The sequence below is a fragment of the Schistosoma mansoni genome, chromosome 2 (genome assembly GCF_000237925.1).
Source record: "Schistosoma mansoni strain Puerto Rico chromosome 2, complete genome".
Taxonomy (NCBI): domain Eukaryota; kingdom Metazoa; phylum Platyhelminthes; class Trematoda; order Strigeidida; family Schistosomatidae; genus Schistosoma; species Schistosoma mansoni.
The window spans coordinates 11,526,419-11,551,356 of record NC_031496.1 but is presented as its reverse complement, the minus strand read 5'-3'; the positions used below and the strand labels follow the sequence as shown (position 1 = coordinate 11,551,356).

The 24,938-nt window shown below is 32.3% G+C and overlaps 2 protein-coding genes across 2 annotated transcripts in view; both read left to right on the top strand.

Annotated features, from left to right (window-relative positions):
• Positions 1-6,685: 6,685 nt before the first annotated feature.
• Smp_045330 (hypothetical protein) lies at positions 6,686-7,644 on the top strand (the record flags this gene model as incomplete). Its single annotated transcript, XM_018795674.1, has 2 exons — positions 6,686-6,908; positions 7,604-7,644. 2 exons carry the CDS (start codon positions 6,686-6,688, stop codon positions 7,642-7,644), a joined length of 264 nt encoding a protein of 87 aa, XP_018649964.1.
• Positions 7,645-7,729: 85 nt separating this feature from the next.
• Positions 7,730-24,938, top strand: part of Smp_146580 (putative homeobox protein knotted-1) — a gene marked incomplete at both ends in the record, with an annotated part of 53,002 nt that continues 35,793 nt past the window's right edge. The window contains one exon of the mRNA XM_018795673.1: positions 7,730-7,747. Within this exon, the coding sequence (XP_018649963.1) occupies positions 7,730-7,747 (18 nt within the window). The remainder of the gene's footprint in view (positions 7,748-24,938) is intronic.

The following is a 24,938-nucleotide window of genomic DNA, read 5'->3' as shown; positions in this document are numbered from 1 at the left end:
GATCAATACATACAATATCGATGGACAACTACATTGCTTATGACATGACCGACTCCACGAAATTATGTCTTCATACTCTTAGAAATTCCTCTCGAAGTAATCAGATAGCAGATTCATTCATGAGCATTGTCTGATAGTTATAAGCTTGGAATGAAAATGTGTTTAATGTTCTATGATTTATGTTGGTTTTCCAACTGATGTCATTGTCAACCGAAAGGCATTTTCAAGCAATAGAAATTTTCACTGGCCATTAATCTAAATGCAGGTTACTATTATTCTGATTAGGATCCAAAAGCTTGCTGATTGCTACCTGGACAATATCTTACTGCTTGTATAGTTGAGTAGAATATTTAGTTAGTTTGTAAACGTACATTATATGATATCTTTGTTTTCTGTAGTCGATGATTTTTAAAACAACTGTTAACAGTAAATACGAAACGACCGTCCAGTGTTTCCAGGTTTTCCATGGTGGTCTAGCTTCAACTGACTCACGCTTTCAACTATGAAATATATATATGTATATCAATCTTATTGATTCGTTTACAAAGAAACATTATTGTTTTGTCATAACTTAATATAGTTACTATACTTTCTTATAATTATTTTGATTAAGATTGATCATTTGTCTATTTTATTGTCTTACAAGAGAAAACCTAATACTTTCCCCTTTTTTCTCTTCTTCTTCTTCTCAAAGTTTGACGTTTACATTTTTTCTTCTATACTTTATTCGTTCTTCCATTGATTTTTATGTCTTATTAATAAATTGACAATAATTTTTTCGATCTTTCGAATAGAATTAGTTTCTATATTCTTACGGGTAGTGTAGGTACGAAATGTCTATTTGTCAAATTATAGGGAGTTAATAGTTGATTAATAATAGTAATAGTAATAATAATAATAATAGTGTTTATTATCATTACAACAAATGTATATGGGTTATTCAATATGGACTATTCAATTATGGGCTTAGTTGTTTTCTCTTTAACAAAGCTAATAAAAAGAATTACATGTCAAATAGCCTTGAATTTCTCAAATCTATTGACAAATGAATATGATTTGTAGTAATGTAAAGTGAATCATTAAAAGTGAGAGATAATGAAATAGGAAAGGAGAATTTAGGAAAGAATTCATTACAACTTAACTTTTGTACAGTAATAAAAAAATAAACAATGTTAACGTTGAAATTATGTATTAATAAGTCAGTCATAACCGATATAGATCAATGGTAACGTCATAGATTATAGAGTCCTACAGGTGAGCATCACCTTCCCCGTGATTATAAATATTTCTAGCTTAAAAGCATTAATTAGCACAAAATATAGGTCGAATAGTATTTCCTACCGACTATTTCCATAAGACCATATTAATGATAAATATTTATACAGAAAATAAACTAACAATTTTATCAGAAGGGGTTTTGTGGAGAGTTTAGTAATTTTATATAGTTGAAATCATGAGTTAATTGAAGCTAGACCACCATCGGAAACCTGGAAGCACTGGACTGCCAACTCGTCCTATTGTGGGACTCCTCAACAGTACGCATCTAGAATCCCGCCTAGCGAGATTCCAACCCAGGACCTATCAGTCTCACGCGCGAGCACTTAACCTCTAAACCACTGAGATGGCCGGCATCCAACGGTGTTAATGACTATCTTCAACCAATCCACGGAATTGAGCAACCACTCACCAATTGTCTTCAGTGAGTTGATATCTCCCAACAGACCTGGTTGAACTCCACTGGTTACTGCTTCTCACTAGAACTCCAGGAAATACTTAATGGAGCTAGTCACTAGTGGTCTAACTTCAATCGACTAATGATTTCAACTGTTTAAAATAACAATTTTATCGTTGATATCAATCATTCACAGAAAAGTAAACAATATCCAGTGCTTCAGTGATGATCAATTCATATCAATCAAATTATTTTTATCTCCATGAGCGATAGAAGCAAAAAAAAATCCAGCTGAACAGATATTTTGTTGTATTACGATATTTTTGAACTTGGCAACCCAAATCTAATGGCTTTTATTTCTAAATTTGTTAAATTCATAAATTAATCCTTCTAAATAACTCAACTAAACAATCGTATGTTCATTATTACTAAGCTTAGAGATGGAGGCGAGTAGATGAGGACAGAACTCACATCTAGTGCTTTCTTCTGACTGTATTCAGCCACCTAACATATTGAAGACATATGTACTTCCTTTGTATGGAATTTATACGACGGACCAAACTGCAAAGTCTCGCATGGAGGACAGCTAACAGACGCATTCCAAATGAAGATCGCTGTCAGACAAGGCTGTTTATTCTCCTCATTTCTCTTTCTTCTGGTGGTTTACTAGATTACGAAGACCTTCACATCTGAGAGCAAGTACGGAATACAATGGACAGGTTGAATGCAACTAGACGATTTGGACCTCTCATGTCACCTATCTCTTCTATCCCATGCATACCAACAAATACAGGTCAAGACAACCAGTGTAGCAGAAGCTTCTGAATCAGTAGGCCCCAAAATACACAAGGGAAAACGCAAGATCATCAAACACAACACGGAGAATACCAACTCTATCACACTTGATGGGAAAGCTCTGGAAGATGTTAAATCTTTCACGTATCTAGGAAGCGTTATCTGTGAACAAGGAGTGTCCGATGCAGAAGTAAATGCAGCATTCCTACAATTGAAGGACACTTGGAACTCAAAACAACTATCAGCCAATATCAAAGTCACACTCTTCAATACAAACATTAAGACAGTTCTAGTGTACGAGGCTGAGATTCGGAGAACTACCACAACCATTATAAAAAAATGTTCAGGTACTAATAAAAAAAACAATTGTCCATGCAAGATAATCAATATCCGTTGTCTGGATACCATCAGCAACAACCTACTGTTTGAAAGAATAAACCAGCCTCCAGCTGAGGAGGAAATTAAGAAAAGATGTTGAAAGTGTATAGGACATACATCAAAGAAATCACCAAACTGCATCATGAGGAAAACCCTAACTTGAAATCCTGAAGGGAAATGGAAAAGAGGAAGATTAAAGATCACACTATGTTGGGAATTAGAAGCAAACATGAAAGGGATTGTCCAGGACAGAGTTGAATGGAGAATGGTGGTGAGAGGTCTATGCTCCTTCATGAGGGGTAACAGGAGTAAGTAAGTAAGTAGGTAATATGTACTTCCTTTGTATAGACTGCCTTGATATTTCCATACAGTCACCATGTATCATTATCAAAAATCGACCATTAAACAACAATATTGTTGGCATCTACTCAGGATCTCAACTAAACTTAACTAACAGAATTGTACGTTTAAATAATAACAGCAGAAAAATAGGAAAAATATTCTATTTTATTCGGGAATATCGTGTTGAACTATTCATGACAATATACTTAATAGATTTAAAACTGGATTAGACTCATTGTGAATCACGTAGTACATGAAGTAATATTAGTAAAAATTCATCTTATTCTCAATGGGGAATTTGTGGAGACTGTAGGATTTTCATAGTTTAAATCGTGAAATTATACTATATTATCAGTGGAAATCTGGAAGCACTAGACAGAACGGTCCGGGAATCGAGCACAATACTTTCGGTCCTACATGCGAAAGCTGATGATAAAAACCTGTACTGATAATAGAAATATCTTCATTAGTGACCAAATTCGAGATGCTATTTTTGGATTTTTAATGAGAAGCGGTAATCAGTGGAGTTCAGGAATGTCGGATGTGAGATCCATCCACTGCAGTCAATAAATGAATTGCTTGAAGTTTAACAATAACACCATTAGGTGCCAGGTCAGTGGTTTAAATGTTAAGCTTTAGGGAGCGAAACCGGAGTTTCTGGGTTTGATCCCCTATAGTGAACTCAGAGATGTGCACTTCCGAGGAGTCCCATACTAGGGTGAAACGTTTGCCCAGTGCTTCCAGGCTTTCAAAGGTGGTCTGGTTAGGATGATATCATGATTTAAATTATGAAAGCGAATCTTACTGAAACCATATAATAATGATTTGTTTCAGTGTTCAAACTGTTTTTAAAAAAATTGAGATTTTTTTGTTGTCACGGCAGCAAATGAAATGTATGTTGAAGACATGCTAGTCAAGTGTGAAAATAAATAGACACCTAATTCTCACCTTACATTTGATCATTAAAAAATTCAATGGGGCATGATCAGAATAAAGGAAAATTCTACTTCTTTTTTTTCCTGATAATGTTACTTCAAGTTTCTATGGGAAAATCTAATGAATAAAAGTGTGATTATTAATTTTAATGATGGTTACCACTAGATGTAATCCAGTCAACCATATTCCTCACGAATTTTTGAGAAAAAAGATAGTTCAAAATGATCTTTACTATCTCCCTTTTCACAAAACCTACGTCATAGGATAAGTGTTTTTTATACATTCGAAATGATTAAAGTTGGAAATATGAACAATTGAATGCGTTGACGTATAGATTTTATGGTATCTTAAATGTCCTTGATTCTATTTAGTGAAACGTCATGAGTGTACTCTGTGAAGGAAGTTCCAAAATAGGATGAAATAAACGTTAAGTCCTTCATGTTTGTTTTAACTGTGTTCCAGATGATATTCAAACTGATCTTAGTGAACCGTTCAATTAAATATCTGAAAATAGTGTTTAAATTTCTTTTTTTTAAACTAACATGGTACATTTTTATCCTTCTTACCGTATCAGGTATTTTGGAATTTTGGATTTTGACTAACTGACTGCCTGACATCATTTTCATCTAGGAGATCCATCGGTCCTATGTCTGGTTCGATGAATGTTAAGTTAAAAATGTGGATTCCTAATAAGTCAAGATGTACGAAGAAAGGACTATCTAAATTTGTGAATCAGATGCTTGGCCCATAGTAACAAACTGCTAGGTACCTGCTGGTTAGTAATTCTGAAAAGTTACTCTCCATTGATAAACTAATTATGAATTGACACCTGATAAAATTGTTATGCACAGTATTTATGCCATTTAATTCGAAATAATTCATCTGAACAACATCTACACTCAGGCGAACATTAGGGAATCCCGTCCATAACTCAGTAAGCATTCCCCAAACAAGCCTAAATTTGTAAATGAGATACCATCCCAACTACTTCCAACCACCTAGTAGTCCAATGTAGTGCAGGCGATATCGAGTTGCTCAACTTAGTACCAAAAACTGGAACCTTATCAACAGAATTCTGTCAGAAATAAAGTACTAGACAGACATAAAATTAGCCACTACTCAATGATCAATCAATTATACTATAAAATGGTGTTTAATGTTTCATAAAATAAATACAAAAACACACAAGGACAGTGGTCTTTCTTCTCTATCGTTATTTTCTAAATATGTAGTTGAAAGCGTGAGTCAATTGAAGTTAGACCACCATTGACTCACGCTTTCAACTATGAAAATGCTAAATCTCCACAAAACCCCTTCTGATAAATATGTAGTTATCGATCGCTGAACTATTTTTTTAAAATCCTTTTCCGCTTACTATCCTCAAGTTTATGTTGAAAATCGTTAACCATATAAGCTGAAGTTGGTATTCTTTTAACTTCTATCATATAATGTAATCATGAAAAGTTAGACTACAAAATGAATATCACTTATCCCTGAAGTTAATGTACGATCTAGTTACCATGCCGTATGAAATTCATGTGTGAGAACTTTTCCGTATAACTTAGAAAAAACATTTGGACTAATGAGGTGATTTTGAAAGACATCTTTCAATAATCAGGTATATGTTTAAAATAATCCATACCGTAAAACAATCCGTTGTTTTCTGCCTATCCACTCTCATAATTTGATAGTGAAGAGTTCAAGTTTTTAATGTCAACCACTTCACTACTTATCCCCTGCCTTAACCTTTTAGACAATAACAGGAAATATCCCCTTGAATTAATAGTATTCAATAGTTAGTGTTTAATTCACTTCATTGAATCAGTGTGACAACTAGCTATTAAATTGTCTGCCCCCTGTAGAAACAAATACATTAAGCCATATGTCATGACCTTGCATACTTGAGATACGTTCACACCCGCCCCCTTGAAGATTAGTTAAAGCGTATGATATTTAGTCTGTTGTATGATAGCCCACCCACTCATTTATTGCCATACGTGACATACTTCACATACGGACGCACCAATCTCGTCGAATGACATATGAGCTGCCGCATGTGTCATGTGACAGCTGTAGGGTGCCAATCGGAGCAAGGCAGGTTTGATAGACAGGGTGACAGCAATATGTATACTTCAACCCTAGGCAGTGAGCGCGAAAACACACATATGCGGACAAGTTTAATCTCCCCCACAAATGTTTCATACATGTGAGATAAACAGTGGTGCGTCAAACTATTATTTGCTCAATACTAGTGGATTATTATCTCACCCCCTAACTTTATCATATGTGTAGCTTCTGACGCTATTTGACACGTCGTCAGAATGCCACTATCAAAGAAACATGAAGTTTGTAGTCCATCCATTTTTAAATTCATTGATTTGGAAAACGGATGAAATGCGAACATATTAAAAATTCACAAATTTTCTGATTATTTATTTATTACCTAATAAAAAACCGTGCAATTGTGTCACCTTAGATTAATAGAACAATTCGAGAATAATTACTTTCTGGGTGAAAAAAATCTATACGAAGGAGAAAAAAACAACAACAATAGAACTAAACATGGGTCTTCTCCCATTAATTGATGCATCCGATGTATTAGTCCTACACTGTCCATTATGTTATTTCCACACACATTGGTTAAATCATCTAGAAATTCACTTCAATCACGAACATTCAAATGAAAATGTGGATTTTATGTTATATCAATGCTCTAAGTGTCGAAAAATTGCTTCATGCAAAACATTCCTCTATGAACATATTGATATTTGTCATAAAAGATCCGGTAAGTCTATCATTCAATCATCTAGAACTCAATCACCAAATAATACACAATCGGATCATGAAAGTATTAATATTCAACAGCAAAATTCACAAACCACTGAACAATATAACAATAACCATAATGCATCAATAGATATTATTGATCCTAATGGGGTTAGTAATAATAACGGTGGTTTAACTACTAATTCGAGTCATGATGAAGAACAAATTACCGAGGATATTAACGGTGATGAAAATGAGACCACCAATAAAAGCGATGTTAGTAATAATAGTAATAATAATACTAACAAGGGTGACACTGATGAGTTTACTAATCACAATACTCCTATAATTAATGATAGTAATGAAAATAATGAGAAAGAAGAACCAGTTCTTAATGATACTAAAAATCATCAATCTCCATATATTAAAATTTTATTTGTAGGCCAGTTATGTGGTGGTAATTCAGCATTGTCACCATCAACCCTATCTACAACTGGTACAATATCAGCAAGTACCATCATCCCTACCGCTGCTCCAGCAACACCTCTACCATCAACATCTTTATGTGAAACATTCACAAAATCAAAACATAATTCATTACATTACTCACAAAAATTGCATAATTATCATTATTTAAGTTCAATTAAACATCAATGTTTATTTTGTGATTATACTAGTTCGGATTCTACTAAATTAGCTGAACATTATGTACAGCATGGAATAAGACAGTTACAATTACCAAATACTATGCATAAATTTAAAAAATTACATAGAATTCAAACAATATCTGATAAAAATAATAATAATAATGATAATATATCAACGAATCCTTTAACAGTTATGGATGAATTGACTAAAGTAAGTCACTTGAATAGTTGTTATTATTTCTTGTTTCACATTACTGTTAATAACATTGCCAATAGTAGTAGTAATAATGATCAGTGTCTGTAAACGTCAGATGACATGACACAGCATTGATCCTATTGAGACAGATTGGTACACTCTTCATCCCACTCAGGATATTCGCTTCTAGTATTCTTTCATATAGACCTTATCATTCTGTTTTTTATTATTATCAAATCATATTTTCAATATTTTTCCCATTATTACGGATAAGATCAATTTTAGTCCTTTATCAAATTTCTGGTGTTGATTTTATCTCGTCTTATTAACGTGGTTTAGTGACTGAGGCTAATATACATTTTTCCATGACCCTATACTGATTTTGAAACATTGACTAACTGAATGATTAGTCTTATTAAGTTGTAAAAAAACTACATGGATTGTGTTATTGGATAGTTATACGTTAAATGGACTATTTTGTAGTACAAATTTGGTTAAAGAATAAATTCAGTTACAATTATCATTATATAAACAAATAAATACGTTTACCATAGTTTAACAGTGAATTCTTATTAAAAGTATGATTTCAAAATGTTATTAAAGTTATTTTTATAGTGAATGGTCAACAGTTTCACTAAAATTAACGATATACACCATGGATACAATATTCGTCATGATAACTGAGAACATCAGGTATGATGCATGTTAAAGCCTATGGTGTGAACTATACAGCAAAATTGATATAGGGTTCCAGTGCTTCTTGATCCTCATTGGAGTGGTTATCATTTGAACGCTGTCTGTGAGAAAAACTTTAGCAAAAGGTCTTAAAGGATTTTCGCCATGAAAATCAGTTGCAGAATTATTAAGAACACAAAATGAAGTGTTTCGTCTTAGTCTGAGACTAGTTATTAGTATACACATAGTCGTATGTAAGATCGAACTCAGAATTGTCAAGCCTTTGAGAAGACCATAAATACTTGAAGCCGGGAAGTATAAGAACTTAAAGAAAAATCTATTTAGTACAGGATGACTTGCAATACCTTTTTAACTGATATCAGTCTACAGCGAAAAATACACTTATATTTTCACTATTGTTATTATTATTATTATTGGCAGAAAATAATTCCATTTCTGTTAAAGATTTGATGATACCATTTTAATTGTTCTGTGTAACTACTTAAACTATAGTGATTTATGTAAAGAAAAGAAAAAAATTATTCTTTGTAAAGTAATATAATTTAATAAATTTCGACTTCAGAAGGGAGTTTTGTGGAGGTTTCAGTAATTTTATAGTTGAAATCATGAGCCAATTGAAGTGAGACCACCATGGAAAACCTGGAGATATTTCCTGGCGTTCTAGTGAGAAGCAGTAACCAGTGGAGTTCAACCAAGTCTGTTGGGAGATATCAACTCACTAAAGATATTGGTGAATGGTTGCTCAATTTCGTGGATTGGTTGAAGTTAGAAATTAACACCGTCGAATGCCGGTTCAGTGGTCTAGAGGTTAAGCGCTCGCGCACGAGACTGATAAGTCCTGTGTTCGAATCCCGTGAGGCGGGATCGTGAATGCACACAATAGGACGAGTTGGTCGTCCAGTGCTTCCAGGTTTTCCATGGTGGTCTAGCTTCAATCGACTCATGATTTCAACTATGAAATTTCAACTTATCTAAATGTATTATGATATTCATTCAATTAGTTATACATTCTTACCTCTTAATAATTGATGGTTAAAGTTGGAAAATGATTATTTCTTCTTCTTAAATCCACTAGTTGCTGTATTCACAATCAAAAATAATTAATGTAACTTATTGTAATTTTATGATATATTAAGGGTATTTGGTTGTTGTTGTCGATTAGTATAAGTATTCGAAAAGTTCCACTTGTAACTAATTACTATAATCGATCTAAGTAAACAATGGTTCTGTTTTCACTAATAACTAGAATCAATAAATTATGTTTGTAATAGTCTTACTATTAATGAATGTGATATGATATTGTAATCTATAGTAATGGATGATTATATTGATATATCACACGTTTAACTGATGTATAAAATATAATCTATTGAATTTGTAACTGATGATTTGACTGTATCATTCTTGAAGAAAAAAAAGACCTTTCATAAGTAATATATATCTATTTACTTTGGTTTGTTTAACTGTTCAGAGATTGTTCTCTTACTTGGAGGTTCACTTATCAACTTAGAATACATATAGACAACATAATCTTATTTATTGAAGATAATGGGATAATGAAGAAGGGTCTTGGTATCATGATGAAGAACAATATAATCATGTTTAAAATGCTTTTCCTTTTTTCTCTTTCTATGAATGTTATGTTGGTATATGTAGGCTACCTGATTAGGGTCTGTGTAATAACCGCGATTAGTGGTTAAAGATATAAAGTGACATGGCTCAGAATCGATTAGAGTCTCATGAATCCATTTACATTTTATATTGTTTTGTTCCTCCATACAAATCTTTCCATTCTTTACTCTCGAAATATGGTGTCATTTTCTGGTCTTCTTATTTTAATTACTACTGCATTAATTTAATTTTTTACTATTCATCTTATCGATTTCATCTCTGAGTGCTGAAATGGCATAGTAACATGTATTAACGCACATATTTGGTGAGATCAGTGTTAATTATAACTGATTAACTGGATAGTTATCTCATCCCTAGACTGGAACTTCTCATAATTTCTTGTTCATCGCTTCTTATACTCAACCTTGTGTATATGTCTATGATTGTGCTCAATGCAGTCTGAGAAGATAAAGTCACAAGGCAGAAGAACAATGTCAGGTAACACAGTCCCATAGTAACCGTTAACGAGATTAAGTTCGTATGTTATACTGTTTATTCTATAGTGTAATGATAAAGAATATACGGTTCAGTAGCTAATAATAAATGTCATTAATAACGCCGTTGTAATTCTCTGATTTATTCTTTACATATATGCAAAACAAACCTTGACTCGAAGAAGTTTATCTGGTTTGTAATTTTAACTGTGATATAACTTTTTTGGGGCATGCCATCCACCTTTATTTATCCATTGGTTGTGTAACATTACCTTCTATTTCGCCAAATATATATTCATTCTTTACTTAGGCTGACGCTTAGTTTAAGAAATAACACACCATATATTGTTTTTCTTCATATCAAATATCAGGCTTCAAAGAAGTTGTAAACAGAATCTTTCTTCATTCAATACATTTTGAGACATACTGTTTTCTTTTCGAAAAAATCTAATATCAAATTAACTGGAAGAAGGAATGATCTAGGTCAAGTATTACTCCTTGTATAATCGTTTCTGTGTTATTTTTTCCTACTTCATATACTATTAAATCATTTAATTTTACAATCATGATACTCCAAAGTAAATTTAGTGATGAAACATGATTGACAATAGTTAATAAGTAATGTTCTCTTAACTTAAGTAATGTTCATTACTGAAGAGAGTGTAACTTGTAACAAACTAAAGTCTTAGTTCAATTTGTATTGGCTGTTTGAATCTTCCCATTGATGTTTTGGACTGCGATTGATCAGTCTTTTATTAGTATATGTGCATTATGTGCGAATTGCCATGATATTGCCTTAAATCATAAGCATTATAAGCAGAGATGGATGGACATCAACTCTGGGACGCAGGTACATCCAGCTAACAAGTCCCAAATGGGACGAAACAAGCGTCCTGGATTCCACTACTAGCTATCGTCTATCTCTACTAATAAAAATAATGTCTTCTTTAAATACCCCTATATAAGGCATCAATCATTTACATCATATAAAAATATTATTAATACTACTCTAACATTAAAATTGAATGATTGACATCTCTAGGTCAACTGTTGACTATTCAATGCTTTAATCACTAAACGACTATCCCAATAACATACTTAATACAATTTTCAAAGTTCATAACTATTGTCAGTTGTTTATCTGTATTTATTCATGTGAAAATTTTGTCAGTCACCATGTAGACTATATTCTTGTTATATTTCATAACATAATAGAATAAAACTCCTTAGGACAATGAATTCATTTTTAAATATTCAATGAAGACTATGAATGTCATCATGTCATTTCATCAGTTATTTAGAATTGATATTATATATCAAATGATATTTATTTCAGAAAAAAACTAACATACTATCAATATTCTTTATTTATTATCAGAATTGGGGGTTTGGGGAGATTGTAGTAATTTTAATAGTTGAATTTATGAGTCAATTTAAGCTAGACCATCATGGAATACCTGGAAGCACTGAGCAGACATTTCGTCCTATTATGGGACTCCTCAGCAGTGCGCATCCACGACTCCGAACGCGGGACTCGAACCCAGAACACTCAGTTTCATGAACGAACGCTTAACCCGTAGACCACTGGACCGGCATACAACGGTGTTAATGTCTAACAAATGAATGTGTTGTGTAACTAGTGACTTGGAAAAAATGTAGTTACTTTACAAGTTATTCAACAAATTCTAAGGAATTTATATATTCTCAACTAAGTTTATAACTGTTTTTATTGTAACTTGATAAGTACTAAAAATTATTTAAAAAGTGACTTATTTGGTTAAAACTATTAGTAATTACTCCCGAATGACTTAAAGATAAAAGTCTTAAATTTCCTTATATATAAAATTAATTGCTGAATCATTGATTGATGAGTCTATGGAATACTCATTTGAATTGATACAGTGACTCTTAAAACTGACTTGGTCGTGAAAATAATCGTCTAGAATGCTATCAGAAGTGTGTGGGCAGTCATTACTTCACTGTCATCAACACAGCAGAAACATACCCCTTCTTGAGGTACCTGATAAAGCAACTGGATTAGTAAGGACTTTAGAGACTTTGAGGTTGGTCATACATTGCTTTTTACACTAATAGTGCTTTACTTATTAGCTTCGTACTTTAAAATCTTTACCATAGATGATGGAAATCCGTTAGGCAAGATGAAGTGTTAAAATTCTTGGAAGCACCTTTTTTAACTGTCTCTTTCCATTGTGAAAAGACAGCATCACTTCAGATCCTTTCTGTTTGAAAGAAACACTTTACTACCGTCAAATCCCAGTACAGTCAGTTGTACGACTCTGCCCTTTAACCTTTAATCTTATTGCTCTCCAACTGGCGTACTTGTTATGGCGAAACCTAAAAGAATAAGTGTTTCATTCAATATAACTCCAAAGGGTCATCATGAGGGAGAAGAACGGTCATTATGTCAAGGTACCAGCCATAGTCAATTAAAACTGACTACTTATACATAATACAGCGAGAGTTTATATCACAGACTAACTTTAATTGAACTACCGTAGAAAATAACATGTTCATTAATCCAGTTTGAGACTCCACATCAGTGTGTACCAGTGACCTCTTCAAGGATTTTATCGATGTCACCTTTAAACTACTGAATTAAAATTTAGTCATCCAAATTTTTCGATATTTACAGAATAATGATCAATGAGAAATATTTTCAATGTGTCTATTTAACTTTTCCTGGCTATGCAATTCATTGAAACATCTTTTATGAGTACTTAACAAGCTTCTGTTTTTTTTTAAAATTACTTAACAATACGATGTGATGTGAAAATGGGAAATCTTTCGATGAAATTCACATTTCAACAATGTTTATATATCCAATTAAATTGGATCATTCTGACCTTTAATCAAAATTCAAATCATCCACCTTTCACAAAAAAAGGGTTTTCTTTGCCAATAAAAATGAATTGTCATTGTCTACCTTCTCTTTTTTTTTTATAGAAAAAAAAGACATTTGGTCACATATATTATGCTATGTTGATGTTTATGTCATCATTCCCCTTGGGATGATTATGTTTATTAAACATTCATGAGTTACTCTTCATTCATTTATCCTTCTAACCCTTTCTTTCTCTTCATAAAAGAATACTTCTTCTTCATCATCGAGTCTTAATTGTTTGCATTTAAACGTTTGTGTGTACTCATGTTTGTGTATTTGAAAGCTTTATAAATCATTAACCTTTTCATTATAAATATCACTATATACTTTATCTATCTATCTATCTATCTATCCATCTATCTATCTTGTTAACTCATTCATTCTAACTTTTCTACACTTTTTGCTTGTTTTGTTTTATCTGTTGTCCTACTAATCATTACTATTTATTTAGTTTCTTGTTCTTCTCATAATCAGCATGAGGTCTCAGTTTAAAAAAAAACTTGAGTTTTTGAAAATGACAAAAGAAGTATTTAAGAGATATTTCTTTTTTGGATAAAATAGACTTGATTAATATAGTCAATCGATTTGTTTGCCCAAAATCAGTTTTTCATTATTTTTCTATCTTAGATTATTATGTATATACAATATACATAAGAGACTGTAATGATGTGAAATTTAAACCTAAATACACACGTGTTTAAGTCTATCTTAGACTATATACATCAACGTAAGAGTAGATATGTGTTTTGGCATATATATTTACATATACTTTATGTATATACATACATATACATTCACATACCAAGCCATCTCATTCATATGTATTCAGTCAACAATCTGTCAGTCATGCAGTCAAGCAATCACTCTTTTACTCATTCATCTAATCACATTTCTTTGTAATATCAATCTGTTGTGTAACACATCAATATGAGTGGTTTAACCTGTGAGTTGTATTTGTCCATTCTTTTTTTAATGATTCATCATCTATATAGAAGTGATTAAGCTTTTAAGTGAGTTTGACAAAATGAAGTAGAATGAAAACTCTTTCCTCATGTTATGTCATAATGTGATTAGTATATTTGTTGTTGTTAGTATGTGTTGACATGTAAGAAAGGTTACTTGGTTTGTGTTGATTTTTGTTGTGGTTAGATTATTTTCATGAGTTCGAGTATAAAGAGTAATGGCCCTGACCTTTATTTTTAACGTAAGGAATGATAGACAGGTTGACTGGGGTGATTTTTGTTTGCTCGAAAAGAAACTAACTTAAAAACAACGTTTTGTTTTGGTGTGAATTAGTTAGACTTAATATAATTTCAATGCAGCATATTGTATTACAGTCTCAGTCACTTGAAACACTGTTTATATATCTTGTAAGCTTACCAAAAAAGAAAACAGTTATACGTAGCCCTTTGATTAATTATTCGGAAGATTGTTTGTAAAACAAGTGAATAAATCACTGAAAAAACTTATAAATTGCACTTTCCTGATATAAGATTTCGTGCTATTTTGCACTCGTCAGTAAGGGATATCTGCAATCTTCGAGGAACTTATACTTCCTAGTGTATTCGAATCTGGATCACTTAGTTCCACAGTTTAAAACGTCACAATTCAATTAGGACTGAGATATTTACACTAGTTGTTGACAGTTGTCAGGCTTAACTATTAGTTGAGTATTTTGTATTTAATCGGTTATGATTGAATTAATATAGTAGATACAATAATGAAACATTTAATTAGCATTTTTTAAATATATGCCCTGGTACGGCAGGAGGTGAGGAGAGTCCGTTCTCCTTCTCGAAATGCTCTCACATGGCCACGCGTACAAAGCCACTACCAGGGAAGTTCTACTCACTGCCTTCTCGTGGCGTAGGTGTTGTTTACGAAATTGAGAGGACGAAGAGCGTATGTTCGGCACTTTAACTTGGTTGGTGGATATAAAGGATCCACCTAGGGGAGTTGGAAAACCCTGATTGCAAACCACTGGTGTACATAGGCTCCAAGATCCTGAGAGAATAAAAGGCGTATAAACCTATTGTTGACCACCGGCTTCCACGGGACTGCATCTCCTAACGTTGCTCCACTGCCTTGTAGATTAGACCTTCAGGTCAAAGGTGGAAAATGACTTATTAAAAATATGTTTTTACAGTGAAGGTTTCATCCCTATGAAATCATTAACAATAATGAAAAAAACATATATATGTACTCTGTAATTTGTATAAAGTTCACTCAGCTGTTTGTAAAACGTTTCGTTTAAGATGTATTAAAATGATGTAGGTTTATACACAATCCGATTCTCATTTATTTCAAAATTAGAGCTCAAGGTTATAAATATCATTTTTTGACCAATGAAAAATGACTTAATTATAGATGTTGTTTTCATTGTACTCAAAGTTGTCATTATAATATATCTCGTTATAAATAGATTACATTGATAATACAATAATTTGTTGGATTTATATAGATATTACATTTTTAAAATATGTAGCTATCTGATTACTAGTTTTGGTGTCCATTGACCTGAATAGTCTGATTGAGAAGCTTTGTTTGTTGACCTAAATATTATCATTAGTTCAGAGAAGGTAATTTCACCATAAAAACAGTCTATTGTTAGCTTAGAATTCTCTGTATCCTTTTAACATTGAATTATATTGAAATGCTGTTGTACTAAAAAAAAAATGGTCATTACATACTATTTGAAAAATAATTACTGATACATGGTATTGGTGGAAGTCATCAACAATTTCTTAGAAGCCAAGATTATATTGAAAATACTCTGACTGATTAACGTCTTTTAGAAACTTTCAAATAGGATTCTAGAAAACAAAGAATTATGTTTCCATGATCCTGATTGGATAATTATCAAAGTTAAGATTAATTTTACCATGCCTGCTAGACACTCCTAAAATTTCAGAATTACATATGATCCTATAAATACCCTAGTCTTCTATACATAAATTAACCTTTGAAATAAAGCTCCTTCTATAGTTCCTACCTTATTTTTACCTGTTCGGAGTTTATTAATGGAATATTTCTGAGGATTAGTAGGTGATTAGGAAGTCAAAGTCTAAACAATGAATTTCAAGACTCATTAAAAATTTATTTTTATATCTGAATGAGTTTTTTTCTCCGAATTTACCATTTAGAAGTTAAACAGACGAATACAAATTGAATTCAAACATTAAACAAATCGTAAATAATCATGCAATGAATGGTTTTTGGTCTTTATTTTAAAAAGCATTACTTATATATATTTGAACGCTGGTCTTTATGTGAACATTAGGAATAAACTGGCCGTTCATCATAAAAATAAAATACACTATTTTTCAAACTGACCAAGCTTCATTCACATATATTGATTGTGTTGAATCCTCCTATTGACGTTTAGAACTGTAATTTAACAGCGCCTTTTGGCATATATACATCCTACGTGAATTGCCTCGATATTGTCATTAAGTTACAAGTATTTTAGGCAGAGATGAATAGTGTCTGGCAGTAGAATCTAGGACGCTCATTTCGTCCTATTTGGGATTCATTAGTTAAATGTACCTGTTAGAAACTCGGATATCAACTTTATTCATAATAAGGGAGTTGGAGTCTCTATGTACAACCGAAATTCAGATAGAAAAGATGCTCTTTAAACATTACAGGAATAGTTCTTAGATTTTTAAGACCGTCTACATAATTGTAATTAATATTAGCAACAACTGAAAAATAACTAAGTAAGTTATCAGTCTAAGACTTAGTGGAGACTGAAGAATTTTTATAGTTCAGATCACAATCTGATCTTAGTCAGACAATTAGTGGAAATCAGGAAGCACTAATCAACTGTTTTCTCATGGTGTTGAACTTCTCAATGGAAGTGAACATCCATGACTCTACCATAGAGGATCGAATCCAGGACTTTCGGTGTTGTGTGCATCCTTCTAACCTCCAAACGAATGAGTAGGCATTCAATTAATTTGAGATATTTTACGACTATCTTCCATTGTGTTTAGTAAATCTCACATGGCATCGTTAGATTCCATTTTCCACCTCTCATTAGAACTTGGGATTCCGATATAAACTAATGGAATTTTTCAATGTCCACCGAGCTATAATAACATGCTCACTGGTTCCTAGCCTCAAGGTGAAACTTCCAGAGTTTTAGTGATAAGCCATGACCAATAAGATTGAATCATGTAGGATGTGAGATAATCATTCATTGAACACAATGGAAGACAGTCGTAAAATATTTCAAATTCATTGAAGTTGGACATGTACACCATTGAATACCTACTCATTCGTTTGGAGGTTAGAAGTCTGCACACAACACCGAAAGTCCTGGATTAGATCCTCTATGGTAGAGCACTATGATACTATGACAAAACAGTTGATTAGTGCTTCCTGATTTCCACTAATTGTCTAACTAAGATGATATTGTGATCTGAACTATGAAAATCAAGCAAATGTTTAAAATTGTTATTACATAACTTCACTAAATAATGATTTATTATCAATTGTCTTACTAATTTAATGAATAAAATATGAAAATTTGATATAGTTAAGATCATGAGTCAATTGAAGCTAAACCACCATGGAAAACCTGGAAGCACTGAACGGCCATTTCATCGTATTGTGGGACTCCTCAGCAGTACGCATACACGACCTCGCCTCGCGAGGTTCCAACCCAGGATCTATCAGTCTCACGTGCGAGCGCTTAACCGATAGACCGCTGAGATAGCCGGCATCCAACGGTGTTAATATCTAACTTTAACCAATTCACGAAATTGAGCAACTATTCACCAATTGTCTTCAGTGAGTTGATATCTCACAACAGACCTGGTTGAACTTCACTGGCTACTGCTTCTCACTAAAACTCCAGAAAATACCTCATGGAGCCAGTCTCGCAAGGCGGGATCGTGGACGCGCACTGCTGAGGAGTCCCACAATAGGACGAAACGGCCGTTCAGTGCTTCCAGGTTTTCAATGGTGATCTAGCTTCAATTGACTCATGATCTCAATTTTATAAAATTACTAAACTCTCCACAAAACCCCCTTCTGATATGAAAATTTGTTGAAAAGTTTATTACAGATTAGTGTTTGTTTGAATTTCGATCGGACGTATGTTAAAGTGTCAACAGACTTGAAATATATCTGATTCGGTATATCATTTATAAAATTAAATAATTTTTTACAATCAATACTTTGTGTTTATCACGTTGTGCAGTAAAATAAAGTAAAAAAAGGTAATTTGATTGATTTTTGGTAAAGATTACTTGAATTATGAAATAAGCTTCGAGATCAATGTTCAAAGTTCTAGCAATATGTTACAAATAACAAAGTTTAACTACGTAGAAAGTGAGCTGATTATTATTGACTTTGTTGGACGGTTGTTGAACCTTATCACGAACTGTTTGCATTATGAAATATCAATCATTAGAATCCAACTTATTGGTTTACAGGTAGCCTTTTTGTCTTGAAACTTGAATCACTTTAGTTCGATCTTTTGAAGGAATTGTATTGACTCTTTTCTGAGAAATCATAAAAAGAAGAAATATTTGTCTAGTAATGAATTGTTTACAATGATTCTCCCCGTGAGATTAGTTTCTGATGAAAACTATATTGCTCTTATTTAATTATATAAAGAAATTATCAACTCATCATCTGATGTCAAGAATGGATTGATCTTGTACTTGGTATTCAAGTTAAATGGAACTAAACTCACTACAGACGAAATAAACTTTACATAGTGAACTTTATCAAAATCCTTCTTTCTACCATTATATTAAATTCAGTTGAATAATTTTCTGTGGAATACTGTACACATACTGAAAATTAAATGACTCTAAAGAATCTGATATGTATTTAACATTCTCTAAAGTTAATCATTGTCTTTTAGTGCATACCAGTAAATTTCGATACTTATATCCTTTCATGTTTCCTAAGTATCTCAAGTATCTTAAGGAATAGCTGGTATAGAGGATACACAAATCTAATAATTGATGTATTCACTGTTATTCGTAGGTATATCCAATAGTTGACTCCTAAATAGGATGAAACTGACATCCTATTCCATTGCTAAACATAATCTAAAAATACTGTTAAAAAATTATACTGTTTATCTTAGTTATTAATTACTAAAGCATATTTAGTAAACCTGAATATCCCTACTTATTATGAGTTGGCATCAGATACAAAACAAATGTGACTCATCGGTTACAGAATAAATGAGTACGATTCATGCTCTATACTAGGGTGTAGAGAAGACGATGTTACCACTCAGGATTAGGTCAGATCTCACTTATCGATTTATCAGAGAATTATGAACCACACTTTTCAGAATCGTGAAATGATATTAGCTAGAAAATCATCAAAAGAGTAAGCTAATCTATTTTGTAGTGCAGTGATGCTGGGATGTGAAAATTTGGATTCTAGAGTAATATTATGATTACCATCTTGAAATATCGACTTTAATGATTTTCTCAAGTCAAAAGAATACTGTCTCACAGACTTACATGCAATATACGGTAGTTGTCTACATTGCAACTTAGAGGAAATAATAGAAGAGTGATTAGTTTATAATATAACATCGTAAAATATAGGAATGATAATAACAACATACAACATAAATACGCTAATTCAGGAACTCAGCTACTATGTAGTATTTAACAGTATCGAGTTCTGAATTAAAATTGTTAAATATAAACTCCTATTAGTTTTTTTACTTAATTTAGGCTTTTTTCGCCATGTAATGTAATTCTATTCAGTAAATAAGTTGTGACAATAACCAAATGTAAATTTGATATCTGTTTTTTCTTTACAAAGAAAACAAAAGTTAACTTAATTACAATTCGAATGAATATCTTACTTACTTACTTACGCCTGTTACCTTCATGAAGGAGCATAGACCTCTCACCAGCATTTTCCACTCAACTCTGTCCTGGACAATCCTTTCCAGCTCTTTACAGTTGCCATTCATCCTTTTCATGTTTGCTTCTAATTCCCAACATAGTGTGATCTTTAATCTTCCTCTTTTCCATTTCCCTTCAGGATTTCAAGTTAGGGTTTTCCTCATGATGCAGTTTGGTGACTTCCTTAATGTATATCCTATCCACTTTCAACATCTTTTCTTAATTTCCTCCTCAGCTGGAGGCTGGTTTATTCTTTCAAACAGTAGGTTGTTGCTGATGGTATCCAGACAACGGATATTGAATATCCTGAGTGGACGATTGTTTATAAATACTTGAGCATTTTTTATGATGGTTGTGGTAGTTCTCCGAATTCCAGCTACGTACACTAGAACTGTCTTGACGTTCGTATTGAATATTCTGACTTTGATATTGGTTGATAGTTGTTTTGAGTTCCATATGTTCTTCAGTTGTAGGAATACTGTCCTTACTTTGCCAATCCTTGCCTTTACGTCTGCATCCATCTATTAATTACGTAGTAATTGTTGTATTCATAACATTATAAAAGTTGTAATTAAAAAAAATAACCTCTTATTCATCAATATACCTTATGAATATGTGTTACTTTACATCATGGACTGAATTTTCGAAAATTACAAAACAGTGGACATTTGTTTTCTCTTAGTTTGAGATTACTCAGTAGTAAATACACATCATTCTGAAAGATATTTAACTTACAACTTTCAAGCAGCACAATAATGCATGTTTTTCAATGGTTGCTGAATTGAACTCAGTAGATGATGTAAAACTAACTTCAAATTGAACAATCTTCTAGTCTTCATTACAAATTGACCTGAATTAGACAAAGAATGAAAACCAGAAAGCATTAAACAGCTGTTTCACTTTACTATGAGACTTCTTAGTCATAGGTATTGATGACCATGTTAGGGGGCAAATCCAGGAGCTACATATGTACTTCATTATTAGGTTATCGTCATATCCTCACCTCTTTAAACTTGATATATTACATCATCCCATTAGAGTTTGAGGTAAATTCATTTTGAGGCTAGTCATTAATTATTGTAAAGACAATTTGTAATTATAAAATTCGTCCAATACGTGATAATAGTAATAATAACCTGAAATAATGAATAAGATAGAGTGAGTTGATCAACAAATCTGAGACCAAATGCATCAGTAAAATTAGAGAGAGATCATTTGGTTTTTAACTCCCTTCCACCACCACACACACACGCACATACAGATCAAAGTGATTGACTGGCAAATGTTAATAGAACAAAATCACAAATATATGGGAAATACTAAATTAAAACTAAACGTCAATGAAATATTAAGATAAATTGACATATGTCAAGTATAAATAGGGGGAAAACTATTAAGAAAGAGTATTGAAACAGCAGAAAAATAGGCTTGTTAAATTATACAATACATAAACACACACACACATATATATACACATCTAGATAAAATAACCAAATTGTATAAATAAATGGATAAAGTTTATTTTCAATTAGCTTCATATAGATCTATCAGTACACATGTTCTTTGTAATATAATCTGACATTGTTTATAAGTAGACTAGACTAGACTGAATGACAGAAAGTGAGAGAAATGATAAGATTTTCAAATTCATGATTCAATTATCACTTGTCAGTTGAAATATAAATCAAATCTACGAAGGTAGAATGAAGAGCAGTTGTCATAGAAGAGAACACAAAGATCAATTCCTTCATCTTCTCCTTCGTTAAGTGAAGCTTTTTTTTGTATAACAAATAAACTGATTACTTTCATTGCTATTGTTGTCAATGCTAATCACTTTCCTCTATAAAAAAAGTACACAATGAAAAGTTAAATGATTTCTTTGTATGAGAATAACCTACGGTAACTTGTTGTGTTCCTTCTTTTTTATGTGGTTATTATTCATGTGTTATGTATGTATAATGTTATTATGATGTTTAATCAGTTTCTGACCCACACATACACACGCACTATATATATACATAAAGTGATTACAATAATACTTGTCTATGTGTCTAATTAGTTAACAGCTCTATGATCATCACCACCATCAACAACAACAACAACAACAACAGCAAATAAACAATGATAACAATGAAAAGCATTGTTTTTCAAACAACAACAACAAAGTCAATGTAAAACAAACAACAAATAAAGAAAGGAAGGAAAGAAAATACACAAAAAGAAAATGAGAATTGACCTATTTCATAAACCATGAAATTTGATATAATGACAACATAGAAATGATTTTTTTTTTACCTTAGCAACGATCAATCTACTTATTTATTTACCTGTTTTCTAGATTTTTTTTTCAGTTTCTGTCAACATATTTGTTCATATATTTGTGTTTGTAAGATGCGTATAGATGTGTAGGAGATTGTATAAATAAGTGAGTAATATGTACTTTAAATTACGATCATATTACCTAAAGTATCTATTTATTCAGTGGAATGAATTCAAGTCGTCGTTTTGTTTTAGAAAGAAAAAAAAACATTGTATATACATGTTTTATTTAAATATTCTAACACGAGTCAATTTTGTTCATGTGACACATTAGGATCGATTTCTATCAACAACATTTCATACTAGGACGAAACGGTCGTCCAGTGATTCCAGGTTTTCAGATGTGGTCTAGCTTAAATCGACTCATGAATTCATCTGTTTAAATACTACAATCTCCATAAATCCCTATACTGATAATAATCATATGCTCACTAGCGACTAGCTTCAAGATGGATTTCTTGGAGTTCTAGTGAGAAGCCGTGACTAGTAGAGTTCAATCCATGTCTAGTGGATATAGTTATCCACTTCAGACAATGGATGAAGGGTCACATAAGATCATGGATCACATATATATATACCTTATGTTTCATATTAAAATCGATTTTGAACAATTGTCAATTTAATCTTCTTTCAAAATGAACCCATTCCATGATGAATTCATTCTAGTATACAGTGTTTATGACTTTGAATGAATATTAACTGTTCATTATGATCAATCACTGTTCACTAAGTATCAAACTTTTAGTTATGTTAATCAGGATCATTTGGTGTCATAAATAGCTCAGTTGTAATAAATTTAATTTGGGTTGTTTTCCGAAAAAACACAAATGATCTTAAAGTTAGAATTACGTCATGATGTATAATACCAATTTGAATGATATCTAGTGTTGTTTTAAATAGTATTCCATTTAAATTAGTGTTTATGTTTTAAGATTGTTTTCCACCTGGAACTATAATAATAAAGTTATCCATTTCCAGTTTCCTAAGCACCATCAATACTATGTGGATTATGATCCATTAAAGTCAAATTATTCATTTATATCATGATATTAACTGATAAACTTAACTAATGCACCTTGTTTAAATTAGAATAAGTCAATGATTAGTTAATTGAAACATTTAACTGATAAGCAAAGATGGGTAGTGGTTAGCAGTGGAATTCAGGATACGCGTTTCGTCCTATTTGGGACTCGTCAGCTGGATATACCTGCATCTGAGAGTTGATGTTTAATCCGGGATTCGAACCCAGTACCTTTCGCTTCATCATGATCGCGTTATCCACTCGGCCACTTGCTTGTGCAATAGGGTGAAGTTTAAATTCACTTAGTATTACTTGTTTGAATCTTCCCATTGATGCTTAGTAGTTGTTTCTAACATCACTAATTGTCACTCACTCGCACACACATATACATACATCAATTCTGTCTGAAAGATGACATCGCGATCCCGTCTCGCGAGATTCGAACCCAGGACCTACCAGTCTCGTGCCAGAGCACTTAACCGATAGACCACTGAGCTGGCATTTCTTAATTGACTATGGGCTACTTTTTATACCTTTGTTTCTTTTAGTATATATCCCCATTTTGTGAGTAAACATAAAACTTGGATGAGTCTGTCTAAGGGAGATGTTTATTTTTAGCATTCTATCAGATAAGGAAATCTGGATGATCATAAACAAACTCACACATATAAGCAAATAGAATTTGTTTATCAACAGACAGTGGAAATACAGGGAGTTCGACACTTACACAACAAAAAAATTATAGAAATATATCATTTCAGATTTATTTTTCAGTTATTTGTTATCTCGAGTAGACTAGACTGAGTTAAATAACTTTTCAGAATAATAGTCTCAAGACAAGTGTCATAATTCTCATGGTAAATTTCATTTGAGAAATGAAAACAACTCAAGAAACATATTCATTATTGGTTTATTTTATGAGGTGCATATCAGCTCAACTCACTCACGGTTAATGTAGCTGAAAATCAAATTAGTAAAACTATATTTTAAATATTTACATTTAATTTCTTAGACTAAGCACAACCATTGTATAACTGTCATAATTCACAGATTCTATCCTATTTATCTCATTGATAATGTTACTATTGAGATGTATTGATATATGGGCCTATTATTATTGTTCAAATGAGTTTGACATAAAGAGTAAAAAACAAATGAACAATAGTTGAAAGCGTGAGTCAATTGAAGCTAGATCACCAGGGAAAACCTGGAAACACTGGACGGCCAACTCGTCCTATTGTGTGACTCCTCAGTAGTGCGCGTCCACGACCTC